General features: G+C 37.9%; 1 protein-coding gene across 2 annotated transcripts; it reads right to left on the bottom strand.

Moving 5' to 3' along the window:
* Window positions 1-426: 426 nt before the first annotated feature.
* LOC107819234 (uncharacterized) lies at window positions 427-2,850 on the bottom strand. Of its 2 annotated transcripts, none has more exons than XM_016645320.2 (3): window positions 2,089-2,850; window positions 854-1,006; window positions 427-775 (listed from the first exon to the last, which is right to left on the bottom strand). In XM_016645320.2, exons 1-3 carry the CDS (start codon window positions 2,675-2,677, stop codon window positions 522-524), a joined length of 996 nt encoding a protein of 331 aa, XP_016500806.1. In that variant the 5' UTR covers window positions 2,678-2,850; the 3' UTR covers window positions 427-521. The 2 variants fall into 2 exon arrangements, with proteins under 2 accessions (XP_016500806.1, XP_016500805.1); XM_016645319.2 differs by having other exon boundaries at window positions 854-1,219; window positions 2,089-2,843.
* Between the last annotated feature and the right edge of the window lie 21,214 nt (window positions 2,851-24,064).

The raw sequence follows: 24,064 nt of genomic DNA, 5'->3' as shown, positions 1-24,064 counted from the left end.
ATCAAATTGAACTCCGTACATTTCAAAATTGGGAGAATGTAAACCTTTAGATGGAGCATCTAATTAACTTGCTCGTCTTTGATTAAAAAAAATATCTTCTCATTAATATGTTTTAAAATATTTAAAATAAATTCTTCTGGAATGCTTATGTCATTTATAAGTATCTAAAGTTTAACTAAAAGTAGGTTTACAGTTGTATTAATTTACTAAAAATTAACCTGTTTTTCATTTATACACTTTGGTACATTCAACTTGAGATAAAAATACAGCTAAAAATCTGCACAAAATAAATAAATAAGATAAAAAGCACACAATTCTGAAAAATGGGGAGCATTTGTCAGTTTAAAAGTGTCAGAGCCTTATAAGATGACAAAGGTAATTTAAAAATAAATTTTAAATACTAGTATAAGTTAAGAAAAATTATATACGAGAAGTTATTGACATTTTCATTCATTTAAACAAAACAAATGAAAAATATTGATGTCATAGAATGAGAAGGAAAAAACAACCTAATTGTCTCACTAGAAACCCTTGTAAATGACAACAAAGCATGGCAATATAGCCTTAGGATTAAAAACATACAACTCATCCAAATTGGAATAAACTCCAGCAGCTCCAGCAATGGAATCAAACTCCTCCAAATTCCCATCCAAAGTTTTCTTCACCCTTCCTGCAATCACCCTGCAAACTAACATTGCCCTCTTGTCATTATCATCATGTGACACAACTCTCGTGCTATCGTGCGCCTTCCCACTCGTTGCAGTTGTCAATATACCTGTTAAAAATTAACACTCTTAATCGATCATTTTCATTTATAAAAGTATATGAAAAACTTCATTCAATAATTAATTACCTTTCTTTGTACCATCAGTAGTAGCCAACTTGAAGCCATTTTTGATGATAGTACAAACGTTACAATTTGGGAGAGTGCACAAATTTGAGGAGCCATTTAGGCCAAGGGAACAAATGAATGTTGTGCAAAGGAACCTTAAGAGTTCATTCCCATCTGCAATACAACGTGGGTGTTTTTTGGGAAGGTTAGTGGCCTTAGACTTGATACCATCTCTATACTCCTCAAATCTTGATATTGTTGTAGGAGTATTTCGGATTTTCAAGATTCTGTCAATCTTGCATACTGGGGTCTTTTTGTTCAGCCAGCTTGACTGAAATATGATTTCCACTATGTTTCTACTTGTGTCCTCTGGACCCAACTCAGTTACTGACAGTTGATATGATAAAATCAGTAAATATATAATATAACAAACAGAATAAAGTAGAGACAAAAGGATAAAGAATGGGCAAGTTATGTTATGTCTATTTTTTCTTCTTTTTACCGTATTTAATAAGACTACTTATTTTGGTACAACGCCCAAGTCATGTGGTTCTTTTTACATTGTAGAATAAAATCAGCTTTCAATAATTTTGCATTAATTGAGAAATTAGCGCACGGTACAACCAAAAGGAAAAGTTTTTGGGTAGTATGAGAAGGTGGCCGGACTTAAGTGGAAGTTTTTGGGAGGTTAGTGCAAAGTACTAATAATTGATTAATAGGAACTTCCTAGGAAACTGGTGATAGAACTTGAAAATTTTGAAGAAAGGACGACAATTTTTTTAAAAATGACATAGGTATTTATTATTTGAAATCATAGAAACGGCAAGACTATGATTTTGGGAGACGAACATTAGTGATTAGACTCGCTCCGTGCCCAAAAAACTTGTACTAATAAAATATGCCAATCAGCCACAGGGAGACAGAGTCATTGAGTTCGAGGCTTCACAGAAAAGTTTGACTAAAGTATTGTGGAAAAAGAGATTCCCTTTTAAAGTATCATCCATGAAACAAAGGATTAAATAAATACATAATTTTTGTAAATGATAATAAAGGAGAAAAGAATAATTAATCTAAATTGCAGCACACTCAATAAATTAAATTAAAAATAAAAGACAAATATATAATATACGTATATTTATGCATAATATGTGTATATAATTAGTACATAATCTATATATAATTGCTGGAAAAAGTAAACAATAAATTTGGGGCGGACTATTTGTATAAAGATCCGAAAAATAAATTAGAGAAATTACCAGCATGTCTAACAGCTTGATGAAGTTCCAAATTCTCAAGTTTCATAAAGATTTCTCCACATTCAGAACAAATAGTTGATCTCAATGAAGGGTCTCTAGCGATGGGATCAACCACCATTCTACATTCATAGCAACCAGAAAGTTTTCTGAATGGCATTCCTCTTAGAGAGGAAGTAGCTGGAGAAGATGCAGAGTGTAGCGAAGAAGAAGCAGAGGAAAAACTATTATTCAGATTAACTTTTGTGGATCCATCATTTTTACAAGAACGTCCTTTGGGAGGAGATGGTGATGGCTCAGGCCTGTGCATGACTTTTGTGTTGCTGCAAATGGACCCTGAACATTTCATTTTCTTGCACTTTTTGTCGTTGTTGTTGTCGTCGTCCCTGCGTTCACCTTCGCATTTAGGAATCTTCTCTTCTTTCAATATTATTTGCTGTTCTGGCCTTGCTTGTAGGTGTTTACAAGTAAATAGGCTCCTTACAACTGCCCATGAATGTGGTTTCTCTTCTTTCTGACCATGGCTACTGCTTCTTGATTTGGAGCTTTGTTTGGAGCGTTTAATACTGGGGTTTCTTTTGCTTTTGGCCATGGCAAGAAAGAGATAATAATAATACTGTAAAAAGAGTAATGTTGGGGTGTGTGGTTTTTATAAGTAAAAAGGGATGGGCATCTCTCTTTAGTCTCAGAGTCGGGGCCTTTTGCTTTAGAATAATGAAGTGAAAACAGGTGGGAGAGTGGAGTGTGGAGTAAAAAGAGGGAAGAGTCCTTTTCTTGTTATGCAGAATTCAGGATTGTGGTTTTGTGGACCTTGCTCATTAATAAGTACCGTATGTCTATACATTTTGTTGGCCTCTTTAACTATCACTGGTTCCTACTTCGGTTCCATTTTATTTTAAACAAATTTCTTATTATATCCTTCTAAAACAAAATGAAATATTTTTATATTTCTGAAATTTTTATAGGCATGCAAATTTTATGTTACGTTTAAGATCACCGGTTTCGAAAGCTTCATAGCTTTATAAATATTGTGATATATTTAAGGTTACAAATTTAAATTTTTTTGACAACATAGGCTTGGTCAAGTAGTTAGTATCCTCCATTTTCAACACTATTGTACTCTAAAAAGAATCCAAAAAAGAATGACATACTTTAAATCTTCTATTTTTATTTGTTGAGTCTCGCTATTTGAGCTGACAATCAACAATTGAACTCCATTGATTATCAACAGAAAAGGAGAAGAAGGAGAAAGCAAACTTCTTATTGCATAGAAGCTTACATTACAAGCCGATCAAGAGAGGAAATGAAGGGAAAAACTAAAACTGCTAACTACTATCCTTCTATTTATACTAACATAACCAACTGCTAACCAACTCAACTAACTTTTAACATAAGAACGTATGCCTGCTACTAGATCTGCTGAGGAAAGGTAGACTTTCAATCAAGCTAAGCTGCACCTCTTATCAGATGAAATAGCAATTAATATTCGATATGCTTAGTGCATTCATGAAATACTGAGTTGCTCATTTTCTACCACATGCAGTAGATGGGAATAGGCAAGTGAACATCCACATCTAATTCCTTGAATAGACCAACCAGCCACACTATTTCTGCAACAGTAAAAGCTAATTAAACTTTTATACACCTTCAGCTGAACTTCTGGGAAATAGTTTTAAGAAAATATTGGTTGAGTGCTCTATATATTTTTCAATATACAAGTGTAGGCTCCCATTTCTTCCGTTTTGTCAAGTAATTTGGTGGAGAAGAAGATGTATCATACGTGAAAAAACTTGTAGTATCATTCTCACAAGAAACTATACTTTATCAGCCGCACCTAGCTTAGCCAAATAGTCAGCCACAGGCTAAGGCAATGAACTTTCTTTTCGTAGGCAATGAACTAACTAATATGCAAGATAACAGCTCCATAAACTGCCTAATCTGCAAATTTGTTTCAACATATAGGAAGGCCCTCCATAATGGTCTTTTCTTCCACAACCTAATAAGAAATTCTCCAAATTAGTTTTAAAAGCATAGCAAATCCAAATGACAAGTCAATATGATTTGGTGCATATAATCAAACACTATCATCAATAAATAATAAGACATGCATTTTCACAATATAGAAATAGTCACATACTCTGTATACTTGTTTTGAGAAGTCTAATGTTTGCCAAATCAAGATCACACAAATGTAAGACACACCGACACGAGAAAGAAATTACTTAATAGTATAATTTTTTTTCTGCCGATTTTGTCACTCCTCTTAGTTTTTCTTTCTCTGGACTGGACAACAGCTTACTGCTTTTATGAAATCCATAGTCTTTACCGTGCTGGCCATTGGATGCCAAACTTATTCCTTTGCAAGTTTAATGTGATGAATTAAAATGCATGTTCATTTGAAAAGTGATTGTTTAATTCGAAATTGAACTAAGAATACAAAGCATAATAAAAGATTAAAAAAGATAATCTTTTGAAACTACGGCAAGTTGAGGTTATTATCAGCACCAAAGGACCAAAATAAGAAAGCTAACTAAATATTCCCTGCAATGCCCCAGCTCTCTATTCCCTAGCTAGTTTAATTGTTACTAGGCTCTCCATGTAATATTATACAAGTCATAAACTCGGATGTTGAAGAAAGAGAAAAAAGCTGCTAAAAGGATTTCACAAACTCGTTCTACAAAACCAGAAGTCTCAACATAGTATTTCGAAATAAAATGATACAAGAAAATTAAGAAGCTTGTTCCAAACCCCTGGTTGGATCGTCACTCATTTATCATAACCAAATCTGTTAGCTAATCTCAAGATTGAAATGGAGTCATCAAGCAATATCAATTTCATACCATGAAAATAATCTGGCCCTTCAATCTCTCCAAACATCTCATTGCCACATTTAGCAGCCACTAAAAAGCTCCATTCAAATAAGCAGTACCAGTGGCATTGAAACAATGAACTTGCAATTTTTAGGCTTAAAGATTCTCCATGAGTCCCTAGAATATGAATAGACCGCTGCATGTAGATAGTGACAACATTAAAGTTCATACGAGAATTACCACGCTTTCCACTCAAATGAGTATTCTATTATATGTTAGGATTTCACAGTCTAGCTTATAAACATAAATAATCTAACTTAAACCGTATCAATTATTTAGAACCGTAGAACTATATAATTTTCACAAAAAACACATACGCAGTAATTTTAATCAAGAAAACATACCTGAATCCATGGTGTATTTTCTTGATAATATTGAGTGGAATCCTTCTTAAGAATCTCTGTTCTTGAGAAAATCACTACTTCTCTCTCTTTACCTTTTCTGTGTTCTTTTCAGAATAGAGAGTGATGGAATTACGCTATTCTACTTTAATAGGCTGAGAGAGAGATCATCGGTTAATTTTCACCTTCCATCAAAATGGATTAAATAACCATAATTAACTTCTCTTAATTTTATCCAAATATTAATTTAGCAAAATATATTTATTAAACCAGAATATTTCACAAGCCATATGAGGGCCATGTTTTACATTCTCCAACTTGGTGCACGTGGTATTATTGTCACAACCCAAATTCACCACCGATTGTGATGATGCCTAATCCACTTGCTAGGCAAGCCAATCATAAATGATAACGAAACATGATTATTACAGAATATACAAGTTTGAAAAATAAATAACCACAAATAATGTCAAATCATTACACAACTCCCCAGAACTGGTAATACTGAGTCATGAGCTCTATAGTATGAATATAAATCTGAAATACAGACATACTATTTGAAACAACAACAACAACAATGGAAAATAGGAAGAGACGCCAGTGACTGCAATTAGGAAGCAACTCTACCTCGATCTCCACTGCACAACAAACAACTTAGCTTACAAAGCTCGACTAGGTCCAACTCTTGAATCTACACAATTAAGTGCAAAATGTAGTATGAGTACAATCGACCCCATATACTTAGTAAGTGCCATGACTAACCTCGGCAAGGTAATAGTGGAGAGAATTATCAATGATACTCACTTAACATTCTGTTCAATTCATAAATATGCAAGTACGCAACAACAGTACCAAAACTAAGCATGAAGTACACGTATAACTAAATCAGTGCACATAGAGAAGATGTGAGAAACTCTCATAACTGTTTAACAGCTCAGCATATAGAGAAGATATTCATATATCACCAATGAATCATAAACATTTGCATATAGAGAAGATATACATGGATAACCAAGTCAATGTGCATAGGTTAACAGTAACGACCCGACCAGTTATTTTGGGAATTTTTATTCACATCTGTGGTTTGAAGTCACGAGTAGCTTCGTATGGTATTTTATGACTTACATGTATTGTTGGTTTTGATTTCCAAGTGGTCGGGGATTAATTTGAAAGAATGGTTCTCAACTAGGAAGCCTTAAGTTGGAAGAGTTGACCAAGTTTGACTTTTATGTATTTGACCTCGGATGAGAGTTTTTACGGTTCCGTTAGGTTCATATATTTGAACTTGGACGTATGCCCGAATTTATATTTGGGTACTTCTAGAAGATTTTGGCTATAATGGGCTAAATTTGGCAATTTGAAAGTTTAGAAATTTCGTAAGTTTGACCATAGGTTGACTTTATCGTTATCGGGTTTGGATTTTAGTTTTGGGACTTGAAATATGTTTGTTTTATCATTTGGAACTTATCTGCAAAATTTAGTGTCATTCCGAGTTGGTTTGGTAGGAATCAGACGCTTGGGTGTGATTCTAGTGATTCTTTAGTTTCATTGTGATTTTCATGTGTTTTGGTATCCGATTCATAGTCTCGTATATTATTTTAGTATTTTTATCACGTGACTAAGCTTGTATGATATTTTTAGACTTGTATGAATATTTGGTGTGGAGCCCTGATGGCTTGGGTGAGTTTCAGACGTGTTTCAGATTGATTTGGTCATGTTTCATAGTTGCTGATGCTGGGCAGGTGTTGCAGGTCTCGCAAATGCGAGACACTATTCGCATTTGCGAACCTTGCATTTGTGAGGTGGGAATCACAATTGCGAGGTGGGCTGGGAGGCTATCAGGTTCACTTTTGCAAACTATTGATCGCATTTGCGATCAGGCACCCGGGGTAAGGGAAGTCCACATTTTTTGATAAAATGATTGCTTTTGTGGAAGGGGTGGACTTCACAAATGCGTAGTCTGTGTCTCATTTGCGATATCCCCAATGTTCAGCAGGCATCGCATTTTCGATGAACTTGTCGCATTTTTGGGGTTCGCAAGGTTTGCGACCTCTGCAGCTGAACAAAATAGTGAGGTTTCAGGACTTAGCTTCTTTTATCATATTTTAGAACCCTAGACTTGGTAGAAGGCGATTTTGAGGAGAGATTTTTATACTAAACTATTGGGTAAATAATTTTGATCCAATTTCAATTATATTACATGATGGTTTATGAGATTTAACATCTAATCCATGGAATTTGAAGAGATATTTTGGAAAATGTTGACTATGTTTTGAAAAATAAAAATTTGAGATTTGAGAGCCGAATTGGACTCGGATTTGTAAACAAAATACATATATGGACTCGTGGGATTATGGGTAGTCAAGATCTACCCTTGAACTAGGGTTTTGACCAGGCGGGCCCGGGATTGACTTTTGTTGACTTTTGGAGAATTGTGTAAAAATCTTAACTTTAATTATCGAAATTATTTTTTGTTGTCTTGTTTGATGATATTAAGTCATTTTTTATTAGATTTGAGCCGTGCGAAGATGAAATTTAAAGGAAAAGCTATTTTTAAGTGATGAATTGGCCTGATTGAGGTAAGTATCTTGACTGACTTTACGTGGGGGAATGACCCCTTAGGAATTGGTCTACTTGCACTGTTTGAACTATGTAAAGAGACGTGTTCATGAGTTGACGAGTATGTACATATGCTTATATGTGGTAATTGACCGTATTAGACTATTAATATGTCTTGAATTGAAGTTGTTGTTATGTGAAGCACATGTCATTGTTGATTTACTTTTCATATTCTTGTGTTTTGTTGTAATTCTTGTTTACATTATTTTTTAGCCATGGGCTATGTATTGTTGTGGAATTAGTATTAGTGTTTGAGAAATGTTGTGGCATATGAGCACGTGGTGTGCAGTTGATTGTGTATTGTGATTGAGATGCGCATGCGGCGACATAAGGGTGGTGTGTATATTGATACACATGCGGAGAGATAAGGGGGTACTTATGCACGTGATGCAAGTAAGGGAAATACTTTATTGTGATGTACACGCAGCGAGATAAGGGGGATATATCGCGTGAAGCTATTTCGGCAAAAATATTTTAAATGTAAAGCTCACGCGGCATCATAAGGATGATATGTAGCACATCGAAGTGACTCTTGTTGTTATTTTTGTGTTTGAAAGGTTTGTGACTTCTTGTGCGTGTCATGCATTTCATGTGGTTTGCTATATTATTTTAATGTACTAATCTGTGTCTCTTTTGCACTTGATGAATTGGTTGTCAAGATGGATTTACTTACGTGGAGTTCTTATCTCATATTTTGTTGAGTTGTTGGTAACATAACAGATTTAAATAAAAAAAAATGTTATCATGCTTTACTTTATTTGATTCTTAAAATAAACTCATTATCTCATTTGATGCTTTATTTTATTTAAATTGTTATCATGCATTTACTTTATTTGATCCTTAAAATATTTTTATGGTAATTGACACGGATACGATATATGTGGTGGCACGAGGTCTTTATCGTGCGGTTGTGGTATTTGTTGAAGCACGAGGTCTTTGCCATGCGAGTGTGACTCATATTGTGACACGAGGTCTTTGCCGTGCGAAGGTGATTGATAATGTGGGAACAATGTGCCATGTGTATAAGATTTGTGACTATGACTTGTGATTTGTGATTATGAGGTGTGGTACCTCGGGTGATTCTTGTTGTAAATTCTGTGTTAGAACGGCTTGATGATTTGAACTATTATTATTTTTATTAATTTATTTCACTTTTATTTAACTGTGTTTTGATTATTTTGTTGTTTTATCATATGTTACTCTTTGTTGCCATTTATTGATTTTGTTTTCGTTGTTAGCTTTATACTTATATTTTGCACAGGTTTTCATGTCTAGTGAGTGTCTTGACTTATACCTCGTCACTACTCCACTGAGGTTAGTCTTGATACTTACTGGGTACTTCTTGTGGTGTACTCATACTACACTTCTATATATTTTTGTGCAGATCTAGGTACGTGGGATCGTACCGGACGATAGAGAGATTTGAGGTTAGCTTGAGTTGCGGAGACTTCAAGGTATGCCTGCTATTCGCGCTCACAGGCCTCGGATCCACCTTCTGTTATCTCAATTATACTGCCATTTGAATTCCAGAACAATATAGTATTTAGAGATTCTAGTGTATTTCAGTAGAGCTTGTAACTCCGTACTACCGATTTGGGGATGTATGACTATTGATTAGTTTTAGCTTTATTATGACATTTATTAGTTTAATTTAATGGCTAAGTTATTATTTAAATTAATTATCAGCATGTGCTAGGCTTACCTAGTCTTAGAGACTAGGTTCCATCACGATCCTTTAGGTGGGATTTTGGGGTCATGACAAGTTGGTATCAGAGGTCTAGGTTCATAGGATCTACGAGTCATAAGAAAGTTTAGTAGAGTTTTGTGGATCAGTACAGAGACATCTGTACTTATCTTCGAGAGGTTACAAAACTATTAGGAAATGCCACTTCTTTCATTCCTTATCGTGCAATATTGATTCAGCTCGAAGTATATCTTATATTCCTTTACATCTACTTATATATATGATGTTGCACACTTGCTATTATCTATGCACTGACAGTTTGTGATGTTGCGTATGGGCTACGATGGGGCTATGAATGCTCGATCATTTTCTCGAGGTGTTGTCCAGATTGAGGACACATATGCGTTGGTAGATCTTTCACTTGTTCATATGTGGGGTACATCGAGCCCTTGTATCTGGTTGGCGAGCACGAACTTGGGAGGATTTAATTGATTGCCTAGTTGTTGTGATGGTAGGGTCATGGGAAATGTTGATTTGAGGCTAGCCGACAGTATTAGAGGTTAGGTGTTTTGTATGGGGCTTCTATTCAATGGAAGGTATATATTATCATTCAGGGCACTTGAGGAAGTTATCTTGACTATCTCGAGGATGAATGCGCGCTTAGTAGATGATTTGAAGTATTTTATGATTGGTGCTACATGAGCTTATGAGGGATTTAGTTAGAGTACAATACGGGATCCGGGCAGATATGGAGTAAGGGTATTGTGGGATATCAGATGTTATGTTCTATGGCCTCGAGCCAAGTGGGGGAGTCTGCTATCGCCAATCACATTGCATGGTCATGTGTTATATTAGTTTTCGTCTGAGGTATATATGTGGTATTTGAGGGTTCCCCGGAATTGTATATGGCTAAGATCTGAGACTTAAACGGGATAATGCTGAGACTTGCGGTATTTCTATATCATTATTAATTCTATATTTCAGTATCAAAAAGGTTAGAGAACAACTTCAAATTCACAGGAGGTCTCTTTAGGGTGAGTATCTCGGTTATGACATTATTGGGTGCTTTAGAGGGAATATAGTGGTTTATGTGCTTTCAGACAATGTGGTTCTTACTAGGATCTCTTACGGTGAGCTTGGGTTAAGGATAGTAGTGTACTGGCAAGGAGAAGTGTTAACTCGAAGGTAGTAGAGGGGAATTCAAAGGAATGGGTCAGCTTGGTGGTGGTTGGGTCAGTATAGTAATAAAGATAATTGGTCTCTTTGGTGTGGTGATGCCTTACCAGTGTTTTGTGGCAATACTCTTGGGTTGGGCGGCCTGCGTGACTTGGTTGAGTTGGAAAAATTCAGTTCTGATGACTTGGTCATGTGCGGACAAGTTTTGAAGAATTCTTGATAGTGTTGACCACGGTTTGGGCCGGATGTTTGCTAACGGCATAAGGAATATGTTGTGCATTATTATTTTTCTCTGGATGGGGTCATGAGTTCTAGATAGCATAGACGGTTCAGATGTTTAGAAGAATGCTGGCACTATCTGGTATCATTTGAGAAGGGTGCACATTTCAGAAGGTGCGTAGTGTTTTGACTTGCGGATGCTTGACTAGTCCTACGGTAATCGCCAGGTTGATTAACTATTGATGTTTAGATTTTGTTGTGTGGAACGAAAGAATTATGGAAGAATTTCTTGTAGGATGATCGTGTATGAGGAATGTGTCACTCATTTGAGTAGTGTAGTTGAGAACGGATATGGAGATTCTAGTATTCTAGGGATTTGAAGACCATAATGGTTCTCAGAGGCAGATTGTTCCAGGGTTGCAAACGACGAAGGTATTCAGAGGTTGACGACTGATTGTATGTGCTATGGATAGTTATTGTGGGCTTTTCGGAGGTTATCTACCTATTTCGGGAGGATCATAATTGATTTGGAGTCCACTAGTAGGCCTAATGAGAATGTGTATCCTATATCGTGTCGGATATTTTACTCAGCACAACTATTGTGTATGGGTGTGTCATTGGTGGGAGTTGATCTAATTTACGTCCTGATATGTTCCATGTGCTACTCTTCTATGCCACGATGGGTTACGAGACTGTTGACTATTTACACACATGATGCGGTCCCGTCTGGGCCTTTTGGCAAATTCCAGCATAATGGTTCTTGGGGTGTTGGATGGTTGGTGACGCCTTGGTTTTGGTCTTCTTGTTGGTGGTATATAATGATATCTTTTTCTCCGTGGTTATGGTCATGTGCTTCACGTGTTTGTTTATTGGTACACATATGGTTGTTGATTATGAGCATTGTGGTTCGAGGTAATCCATGTGGACCAGTATTTGGATTGGGTCACGCATTGCAAATTATGTTGGGATGTGATCCTTTGTGCTTGTATATCCTTTGTGTGATAGGTTCATAGCATTGATCTTTGTGGTGGTATTTGTTGAGCTTGCAGGGCGGTTCTCTCATTTTCATTCTCTTTCCATCATTAGGTATCTTTGAGTATTTGGTGCACAGATTGCATGGTATGTGGCACTAGGTGGTATTGGTGTGGCATGTCGGTCGAGTAGCTAGTACTGGATGAGGTGAGGTTATTGGACCTGAAACGAGTACTATCGGATTTGATTAAGGTATATTTGGAAGAATAATGTCACTAGTCAGCGTAGATTTTGGCTAAGGTTCTTGGCAGGAGAGACAACTCCATGACTTGTTGATCTGATGGGTGGTTATAGGTATCCGCGTATTTCTTTCATCATTGATAGTGTATGAAGGTTTATAACAGGTTTCGTTTGTTATGAGGTATGTCGTCGGTACTAGGTTTGTTATTAGGCAGCTATTATGGTCAGAAGTTATTGCTTCGACAATCTGAGTTATGTGGAATATCATGAGATTATATCTTTGGGATATGGTTGCGGCTTGATGCATCTTGATTCAGACTTATACAACGTATGGATGTGAGAATCGTGTCTTATATTAATTTTTGAAGGTTGGGGATTGGGTTCTAAGGGTTATGAGATAAGGTTGAGGTAAAGATCTTCAGTTAGATTGTGTTGTCAGATTTATATGGTTTGGGATGACATGAGATCACCCATGGGTATGGGCATGGACAAGGTGAGTTTATACAAAGATTTTATTGCTTTGGGAAGACTCTAGATATGTTCGAGGACTAACATATGTTTAAGTGGTAGAAAATGTAATGACCCAACCGATCGTTTTGGGCATATGTATTTAGTTCGGTGGTTTGAGGTCACGAGTAGATTCATATGGTGTGTTATGACTTGTGTGTATCGTTAGTTTTGGTTTTCGAGTGGTTCAGGATTAATTTGGAAGAATGATTCTCAACTAGGAAGCCTTACGCTGGAAGAGTTGACCAAGTTTGGCTTTTATGTATTTGACCTCGGATCAGAGTTTTTACGGTTCCGTTAGGTCCGGATGGTGATTTTGGACTTGGGCGTATTCTTGGATTTGCATTTGGGTGCTTCTAGAAGATTTTGGCTCTAATTGGCTAAAGTTGGTAATTTGAAGGTTTAGAAATTTTCTTAGTTTGACCATAGGTTGATTTTATCGTTAAGGGTTTCATTTTTTTTGGTTTCGGGACTTGGAATAGGTTAGTTTTTTCATTTAGAACTTGTCTACAAAATTTGGTATCATTCCAAGTTAGTTTGGTAGGAATCAGACGTTTGGGTGTGTTTTTATTGATTCTTGAGTTTCATTGTGATTTCATGTGTTTTGTGTCCGATTCGTAGTTCCAGATGTTATTTTGGTGTTTTTATCGGGCAAGCAATTTCATATGATATTTTTAGACTTGTGAGGATATTTGGTATGGAGCCTCGAGGGCTCGGGTGAGTTTCAGACGTGTTTCAAATTTATTTGGTCATGTTTCATAGTTGTTGGTGATGGGCAGGTGTTGCAGGTCTCGCAAATGCGAGACACTGTTCGCATTTGTGAACCTCGCATTTGTAAGGTGGGAGTCGCATTTGTGAGGTGGGATGGGAGGCTATCAGGTTCTCTTTTGCGAACTATTGATCGCATTTGTGATCAGGCGCCTAGGCAAGGGAAGTCCGCATTTGCGCTAAAATGATCGCTTTTGCAGAAGGGATGGACTTCGCAAATGCGTAGTCTGTGTCACATTTGCGACATCCCCAATGTTCAGTAGGCATCGCATTTACGATGAGCTTGTCGCATTTGCGGGGTTCATAAAAGGTCGTATTTGAGACTTCTGCAACTGAACAAAATAGTGGGATTTCGGGACTTAGCTTCTTTTATCACATTTTAGAACCCTAGACTCGGTGGGAGGCAATTTTGAGGAGAGATTTTCATACCAAACTATTGGGTAAGTGATTTTGATCCAATTTCAATTATATTACATGAATGTTTATGTGATTTAACATCTAATCCATGGAATTTGAAGAGAATGTTTGACTATATTTTGAAAAATGAAAATTTGAGATTTGAGAGTTGAATTGGACTCGGATTTGAAAACATAATATACATATTGACTTGTGGGGTTATGTGTAGTCGAGATCTACCCTTGGACTCGGTTTTTGACCGGGCGAGCTCGGAGTTGACTTTTGTTGACCTTTGAAAAATTTAGTAAAGATCTTAACTTTAATTATCGGAATTGATTTCTCTTGCCTTGTTTGATAATATTAAGTTTTTTTTTTTTAACCGGACAGAGATGAATTTTAAAGGAAAAGCTATTTTTGAGTGATGAATTGGTCTAATTGAGGTAAGTAACTTGCCTAACTTTGCGTGCGGGAATTACCCCTTAGGAATTGGTCTACTTGCACTGTTTGAACTATGTGAAAAGACGTGTTCATTAGGTGAGGAGTATGTACACGGTCTTATGTGTGGTAATTGACCGTATTAGGCCCTTAGACTATTAATATGTCTTGAATTGAAGTTGTTGTTGTGTGAAGCACATGTCATTGTTTATTTAGCTTTCGTACTCTTGTGTTGTTGTGATTTTTATTTATATTGTTGTTGAGTCATGGGCTATGTATTGTTGTGACATTGGTGTTATTGTTTGAGAAATGTTTTAGCATATGGGCACGTGGTGTGCGGTTGATTGTGTGTTGTGATTGAGATGCGCATGTGACGACATAAGGGTGGTGTGTATATTGATATGCTTGCGTCGAGGTAAGGGGGTACTTATGCACGTGGTGAAAGTAAGGGGAAATACTTCATTGTGATGCACACATGGCGAGATAAGGGGGTTAAAGAGTGTGAAGCTATTTCGGGAAAAATGTTTTAAATATGAATCTCACGTGGCGTCATAAGGATAATATGTGATTATGGTATGTGGCACATCGAAGTGACTCTTGTTGTTATTTTTGTTTTGGAACGGTTTGTGGCTTCTTGTGTGTGTCATGCATTTTACGTGATTTGCTACGTTATTTTAATATGCTAATTTGTGTCTCCTTTGTACTTGATCAATTGGTTGTCAAGATGGATTTACTTACGTGGAGTTATTATCTCATATTCTCTTGAGTTGTTGGTACCATAACGAATTTAAATAAAGAAATTGTTATCATGCTTTACTTTATTTGATTCTTAAAATAAACTCATTAATTGTTATCATGCTTTACTTTATTTGATTCTTAAAATAAACACATTATCCCATTTGATGCTTTACGTTATTTAAATTGTTATCATGCTTTACTTTATTTGATCCTTAATTTGATGCTTTACTTTATTAGAATTATTATCCTGCTTTACTTTATCTAAATAAATTAATGGCAATTTACACGGATACGGTATACGTGGTGGCACGAGGTCTTTTTCGTGTGGTTGTGGTATTTGTTGAGCACGAGGTCTTTGCCATGCGAGTGTGACTCATGTTGTGGCACGAGGTCTTTGTTATGCGAAGGTGATTGATAATGTGGAAACGAAGTGCCATGTGTATAAGATTTGTGACTGTGACTTGTGATTATGAGATGTGGTACGGTGATTCTTGTTGTAAATTCTGTGTTAGAACGACTTGATGATTTGAATTGTTATTGTTTTCCTTAATTTGTTTCACCGTTATTTTAACCGTGTTTTGATTATTTTGCTGTTTTATCATATGTTACTCTTTGTTGCCATTTATTGATTTTGTTTTCGTTTGTAGCTTTATACTTATATTTTGCATATGTTTTCATGTCTAGTGAGTGTCTTGACTTGTACCTTGTCACTACTCCACTGAGGTTAGTTTTGATACGTATTGGGTACCGATTGTAGTGTACTCATACTATACTTCTGCATACTGTTGTGCAGATCTAGGTACATCGGATCGTGCCAGACGGTAGAGAGTTGAGTTGAGCTTGAGTTGCAGAGACTTCAAGGAATATATGTTGTTCGCGCTCGCATGCTTCAAAATCTCCTTCTGTTATCTCGATTATACTGTCATTTGAATTTGAAAACAATATTGTATTTAGAGATTCTAGTGTATTTTAGTAGAGTTTATGACTCAGTACTACCGGTTTTGGGTTTTAGCTTTATTATGATATTTATCAGTTTAATTTAATGGCTAAGTTGTTTATTTCTGTTATATCTCAACATGTGTTAGGCTTACCTTATCTTAGAGACTAGGTACCATCACGATCCTTTAGGTGGAATTTTGGGGTCGTCACATTAACATACATAGAAGATATGTACCGTGCCTTCATCCTTCAGTCAAATCAGCATATAGAAGAGATATGCATAAAGAGGCATGTTTACATTCCAAAACTAGCATATAAAGAGATGCGATAAAATCATGTATACACCGAAGGAGTTTGCTTATAGAGAAGATATGCAAAAAAAAAAAAAAACACTGATCATTCTTTCTCATACCACGTGTACGTCATCAAGAGAGAAACATGAGAGGAAAACCCTATGGGAATGAATCCTTATTCACACGTTGCACAGACAACTCACGTGCCATAATATAACAATCGCACGGACCACTCACGTACTATCATAATTCAACTTGCACGGACCACTCACGTGCTACCAATCCAGTCCATATCACACAGAAAGTGTATACAAGAATACATGTATACGAACAATAAATATTAAATTACATACTCATGGACTAACAAAAAATGACATGCTAAGGTGTATGCATGTGCGAAGTGTTCTACCACAACACAGATTGGGCAAATACACCATAAAATAGCAAATATCATGTTTGAACAGGAAATTAACCTACATATGATCTCTAGCATGATTCAAGAAGTTCACGAAGGGATACAAACATATGAAACGTGATTGCAAGAAGTATAGTATCCAATACAAAGTATAACAGAGCCTAAGGACTATCCCGAACATGGATAAAATCTGGTGCGCGCACACATGCCCATCCCCTGCATGTGCGTCACCCTCGGCACATAGCCATCATCAATAATTCAAGCAACTAGTCCCTCAAAATAAGGCTAGGCAAGATACTTACCTCAAACAAGCAAAATTAATACTCCAAAATGCCTTCCCTCGCAAATGGGCCTTCGAACGACTCGAATCTAGCAAACAATAATTCAATAGAGTCAAATAAAGCTATATGAATCAATTCCAAATAATAAAGCTCCAATCTTTATTCAATTCTCAAAAAGTCAACAAAAGTCAACCCGGGCCCACATAGTCAAAACCCGAGCGAATGGGTAGATCCCCACTATCCATAATTCCATGAGTCCAGATATGTGCTTAGAATCCAAAACCAAGTCCAAATCTTAGCTCAAACCCCTAATTTACACTCTCCAAAATTGTAGTAAAAAACCCCCAACTTCACCTTAAATTTCCATAATATATGTGTAATAATCCATGAGAAAACAATATCTATTATTAAAATTAAGTAGGAATTACTTACCCTCAAAGGTGTGGTAAAGATCCCTCCAATAATCGGTTCTAGTCGAGCTCCAAAACTTTTAATAATGAAAAATGAGCTAACCCTTCGAAATAATAAGACTGCCAATGGTTACGCTTCCGCGGACAAAATTCGTGCTTCTTCGCACTCGCTTCTGCGAGATTTCCTCCACTCACCCAACCCGTACCTGCGACCACTCAATCGCTTTTGCGGCACCGCAAGTGCGTACATGCGTCTGCTTCTATGCATGGATGCCCGCAGGAGCGAAGGACCATCTCCAGCTCCTCTTCCATCTGCGCCCCCTTCATCTGCAGGTGCGACAGACCAGCACCAGAACTGCCACTCAACTCCAAAATGGTCCGGAACCCATCCAAAGACACTCAAAACCTCTGGGACCCCTTCCAATCATAACAAGTTAATAAATACTACATGGACTTATCCAAAGCCTCAAAACACATACGATAACATCCCATCAATGAATCGAAGATCGAAACACAAGTTGAACTTCTCTTAAGTTCAAGAACTTTCGAACTTTAAACCAAGTGTCTGATTCATGCCTAACCAATCCGGATCATATCCAAACTTTTCACACAAGTTCTAAATGACAAAACGAACATATTTCAAGTCCCGGAAGAAAAATCAAAGTCCAGTATCATCAATGTCATCTCCCGTTCAAACTTATGAACTTTTTAAACCTTCAAATTGCCAACTTTCGGCAAATAGAGCCAAAATATCCTAGAAACTTCTGAATCTAAATCCGGATATACACCTAAATCCAAAATTACCATACAAACCTATTCAAATAATCAAATCACCAATCTGAGGTCATTTACTCAAAAGTCAAACCTTGGTAAACCTTTATAACTTAAGCTTCCAAAAGTGAAACTAAGTATTCCAATCATTCTCAAACCTTCTCAAAACCAACCCAAACATCCCCACAAGTCATAAAACAACAAACACATATACGAGAAGCATCAAATATGGGAAACGGGGCTCAAATACACAAAATGATCGGTCGGGTTATTACATTCTTCCCTCCTTAAATAAATATTCGTCCTCGAACGGGTTTAGAATCACACCTGAAATGCCAAAAAGATGAAGATATATGCTTTGCATATCATGCTCGGTCTCCCAAGTCGCTTCCTCGACCAGTTGACCTCTTTACTTAACCTTCACTAATGCAATATCGTTTGACCTCAACTTCCTAACACGCCTATCCAAAATGTCCATAAGCTCTTCCTTATAAGCCAAATTCGCATGCAACTACACCAAACTGAAATCCATCACATGTTACTAATCTTTATGATACTTCTGAAGCATGAAAATATGAAACACCGGATGAACTCCCAACAAGTTGGGTGGAAAATCAAGCATGTAAGCCACCTCACCCATTCTCTCCAAAACCTCAAATGGAACAATGCATCGAGGACTCAACTTGCCCTTCATCTCGAATCTCATCACATCCTTCATAGATGAAACTTTAAGAAGAACCTTCTCACCTTCTATAAATTCCACATCGCTAACCTTCGCATGCGCATAACTCTTCTGCCTGGAGTGCGTTGTGCGAAGAAACTCCTGAATTAACTTCACCTTCTCTAAAGCATCACAAACTAAACTATGCCCAATAACCTAGCCTCACCAGGCTCAAACCAACCAACCAGAGAATGACATCGCCTCCCATTTAATGCCGCATACGAAGCCATACGATTACTACACTAGTAGTTGTTGTTGTTAGCACACTCCGCTTAGAGTAGAAACTGATCCCACTAGCCTCCGAAATCAATAACGCGGGCCCTCAATATATCCTCCAAGATCTGAATGGTCCACTCAGGCTGCCCATCCATCTGAGGGTAAGATGATGTACCCAACTCCACCTACGTGCCCAACTCATGTTGAACGACTCTCCAAAGTGTGATGTAAACTGAGTGCCTCGATCGGAGATGATAAACACAGGCAAACCATGCAAGAGGACAATCTCTTTGATGTAGATCTTAGCCAACTGCTCCGACTTGTAGGAAGTTATAATCGAAATGATGTGCCGATTTGGTCAATTGATCCACAATGACCCAAATGGTATCAAACTTTCTCAAAGTCCGTCTCAACCCCACCACGAAGTCCATATTAATACGCTCCCACTTTCCAGTATATCAATCTTCTAAAGCAAACCACCTGGTCTTGATTCTCATACTTGACCTGTTGATAATTCAAACACCGTACAACATGCCCAACAATGTCCTTTTCACTGTTTTCCACTAATAATTTTTCTTCATCTCACGATACATCTTCGTAGCACCTGGGTAAATAGAATACCTAAAAATGTGAGCCTCTTTAAGAATTAATTCTCTCAAGTCATCGATATTAGAAACACAAATTTAACCCTGAAGTCACAATACACCATCATCATCAATAGCCACCTCCTTTGCACCACCTCGATTTACCGTGTCCCTAAGGACAAACAACTGGGGATCATCATACTAATGAGCCTTAATGCGCTCAAACAAGGACGATTGCGCAACAACACACGCAAGAACTCTGGTAGGCTCAAAATATCCAATCTCATCAATCTATTGACTAAAACCTGAACATCTGTGGCTAAGGGCCTTTGCATAGGTGGAATAAATGCCAAACTTCTCATACTCTCCGCCTTTCTACTCAAGGTGTCTGCTACCACATTAGTCTTCCCCAGATGATAGATAATAGTGATATCATAATCCTTCAATAACTCCAACCATCTCCGCTGCCTTAAATTTAAATCCTTCTATTTGAACAAATACTGGAGACTCTAGTGATTAATGTAAACCTCACAAGACACTCCACATAAGTAATGCCTCCAAATCTTGAGCGCGTGCACAATAGCTGCCAACTCCAAATCATGGACCGAATAGTTTCTCATGGGGCTTCAACTAGCGTGATGCATAGGCGATCACCTTACCGCCTTGCATCCACGAAACATCAAAATAAATAGTATACATCCTTGATCCTGAGGGTAATACCAAAACTTGAGTCGTAGTCAAAGCAATCTTGAGCTTCTGAAAGCTCTCCTTACACTCGCCCGACTATCTGAATAAAGCAGCCTTCTGAGTCAATTTAGTCAATAAAGCTATAATAGATGAAGACCCTTCTACAAATCGACGATAGTAACCTGCCAAACCTAGGAAACTCCTGATCTCCGTAGCGGTAAAAGGTCTGGGCCAACTCTGAACTACCTCAATCTTCTTCGATCCACCTTGATCCCATCACCGGACACCACGTGGCCCAAGAATGCCACTAAATCCAACCAAAACCCATACTTTGAGAACTTAGCATACAACTCCTCCCTTAAAATCTAAAGCACAATCCTCAAATGTTGCTCGTGCTCCTCCTGACTATGGGAATATACCAAGAATCATCATTGAACACAATAACAAAGGTATCCAAATAAGGCTAGAACACATTGTTCATCAAATGCATGAAAGCCACTAGGGCATTAGTCAAACCAAAAGATATCACCAAGAACTCATAATGCCTATAATGGGTCCTGAAATTGTCTTAGGAATGTCCGAAGCCCTGATCTTTAACTCATGATAACCAGATTTGAAGTCAATCTTTGAAAATACCATAGCACCCTGAAGCTGTCAAACAAATCATCAATGTGAGGCAGTTGATACTTGTTCTTGATGGTAACCTTGTTCAATTACCTGTAGCCAATACACATTCTCATAGAACTATCTTTCTTCTTTAAAAATAATATCGGAGTACCCCAAGGTGAAAAACTCAGCTTGATGAAACCCTTGTCCAAAAGCTGCTACAACTATTCCTTCAATTCCTTCAACTCCGATGGTGCCATGTGATACAGTGGAATAGACATGGCTGAGTGACCGACACCAAATAAATACCAAAGTCAATATCCCTATCGGGCGGCATTCCCTGTAGGTCAGCAGGAAACACATCTAGAAACTCTCTAACTGCTGGAACTAACTCAACAGTAGAAGTATCAATACTAACATCTCTCACAAAGGCTATATACGCCAACATCCCTTCTCAACGATCCATTGAGCCTTTAGAAAAGAAATCACTCTACTAAGAATGACCAACAGAACCTCCATTCCAACCTTGGAAACACCGGCATCGCCAAAGTTAGGTCTTAGCGTGACAATCAAAAATAACATATGGAGATAGTCAATCCATACCCAAAATTACCTCAAAGTCAATCATATTGAGTAATAAAAGATAAAACCTCGTTTCATAACCCCCAACGGTAACCACACAAGACCGATACACCATGATCTACCACAATAAAATCACCAACAAGTATAGATACATGAACATGAATATCAAGGGAACCAAGAGGCATATACAAATAAGGAGCAAAATGGACACATAAGAATAAATGGAACCAGGGTAAAATAATACTGAAGCATCCATGTGGCACACTGGAACAATACTTGTGATCACGATATCTGAATTAACTGCCTCTAGGATGACCTCAAACATACTGTGCGAGTGGTGTAGCTACTAGTATTGAAACCATGGACTGAGTGTTGTAAAGCGGTACATAACTCAGAACCCGGGGAAATCCCTCTTGAGATGACTCTAGTCCCCACACTCAAAACAACCCATCCTTTGGCGAAACTGCTGACTCTATGACTACCCTGAGAACCTGAATATCCGCTCGTAGAACCTTGAGCAGATGGGGACACTGTATGAATTTTGTGCTGGTAGTGCACTGATAAGGACTGGCCTAGGTGAGCACCGTATGAACCGTGGCTAACTAACAAACCACGAGAAACCTAACGAGCTACTTGAGTGGGCTGAAAGGATGGACTCTACTATGATGTGCATGTACTCTAGATGAGGAACCACCAAAACCTCTTAAATCACGAGGCCTCTTGGCCTCCCACTCCTTTGGCTCCTACCTGCGAACACGCTCTAAGCGCCAAGCAATTCCAACTGCCTGGTGAAATTTTGTATCCATCTCGGCCTCTCGGGCCATACCATATCGTATACCATAGTTGGGGCCCTCAATGAACCTTTAGAATCTCTCTCCCTCTCAGTAGGGACCAAAAAACACTGCATGATGAGCTAACTCTGTGAACCTCATCTCGTACTAGATCACAGTCAATCCCTCCTAGCATAGATGCTCAAACTCACTGAAATTCATCTATGCGAGTTTGTGGTATGAACTTCTCCAAGAAGAGAAGTGATTAGTGAGATCAAGTAAGTGGTGTTGCACTAGCTGGCCTACTCAACTCATAAGTCTGCAACCACCTATATGCTGGACCTGACAACTGGAAGGTAGTAAAGTCAACCTCATTTGAGTCCACCAGACCCAAAGTGCACATAATCCGATGACACTGATCAAGAAAACCCTATGCATCCTCAGTAGTCTCACCACTGAAATGAGGAGGATGAAGCCTCTAAAACCTCTCTAGCATCTTCTGCTCTTCAGCAATCAAAGATGGTCTAATCTCGGGTTGAACCGCAATGATTGGCTGCACAGGCTGGACCCTCAGTGCTTGATAACCATGAGCCAGCTACTCTGGTGTATGTGCGGCAAGAGTCTAGGCTTATCCTCCAACATGTGAGGTAGTTGGAGCAACATGGGTCATACCCGCCTGAGCCAAACTTATATACACACTCAAAATTTAAGCCAAAGTCTCCTGAATTCCAGGTGCAGCAATAGGTCCCTCCGGAGCCTGAGCTGGTCCTACCAGCTCAACATAATTAGGAATATGCTCCTCAACTAGAGCTACTGGTGGCTCCACAGTTTCTACCCTAGCATGGACTCTAACCGCGACGAATAATCCACCTCTGCCTCTGCCTCGATATCAGCCTCTAGCGGCCCTAGCTTGGGGTACTAGTGCTTATCCAATTGTACTAGAAGAACGTGTCCTCACTACCGGTGAGAGAATAGATGAGCAAAGATTCAAACTTAGGGATAAACAAATTCACACGATAGACAATGAAAGAAGAGAAATTTTCCTAATGGCCCTGTAGCCTCTGAAAATAAGTACAGACATCTCTGTACTGATCCGCAAAACTTTACTAGACTTGCTCATGACTCGTGAGACCTATGTAACCTACTTCTCTGATACCAACTTGTCATGACCCAAATCTACCACCGATCGTGATGGCACTTAATCTCACTTTCTAGGCAAGCCAATCATAAATAATAACAAAATATAATAACAAATTACAGAATAAACAAGTCTGAAAGATAAATAACCTTAGATAATATCAAATCATTACACAACTCCTTAGAACTGATAACAACGAGTCAAAAGCTCTACAGTACGAATACAAGTCTAAAATACAGAAATATTATCTGAAACAACAACAACAACATCAAATAAAACACAGGAAGAGATGCTAGGGACTGCAATCAGGAAGCAACTCTACTTCGGTCTCCACATCACAACAAACAACTCAGCTCACGAAGCTCGACTGGGTCCAACTCATGAATCTGCACAATTTAGTGTAGAGTATAGTATAAGTTACCGACCTTATGTACTCAGTAAGTATCATGAAAAACCTCGGCGAGGTAGTAATGGATAGAATTACCAATGATACTCACTTAACAACCTGTTCAGTTCATAAATATGCAAGTATGCTGCAATGGTACGAAAACTAAGCAGGAAGTACATGTACCAAATTAGTGCACATAGACAAGATGTGTGC

The sequence above is a fragment of the Nicotiana tabacum genome, chromosome 12 (assembly GCF_000715075.1).
Source record: "Nicotiana tabacum cultivar K326 chromosome 12, ASM71507v2, whole genome shotgun sequence".
In the NCBI taxonomy this organism is placed as follows: Eukaryota; Viridiplantae; Streptophyta; class Magnoliopsida; order Solanales; family Solanaceae; genus Nicotiana; species Nicotiana tabacum.
Note: the sequence above shows the minus strand (reverse complement) of the source record. Positions and strands in the feature narration are given on the sequence as shown.

Excerpts from the sequence above, each read along its gene's own strand:
- LOC107819234 (XM_016645319.2), bottom strand. The coding sequence starts at position 2,677 with ATGGCCAAAAGCAAAAGAAACCCCAGTATTAAACGCTCCAAACAAAGC. Across the intron at positions 1,220-2,088 it reads TCAAGCTGTTAGACATGCTG|TAACTGAGTTGGGTCCAGAG; the intron begins GTAATTTCTCTA and ends ATCAACTGTCAG. Across the intron at positions 776-853 it reads TACTGATGGTACAAAGAAAG|GTATATTGACAACTGCAACG; the intron begins GTAATTAATTAT and ends AATTTTTAACAG.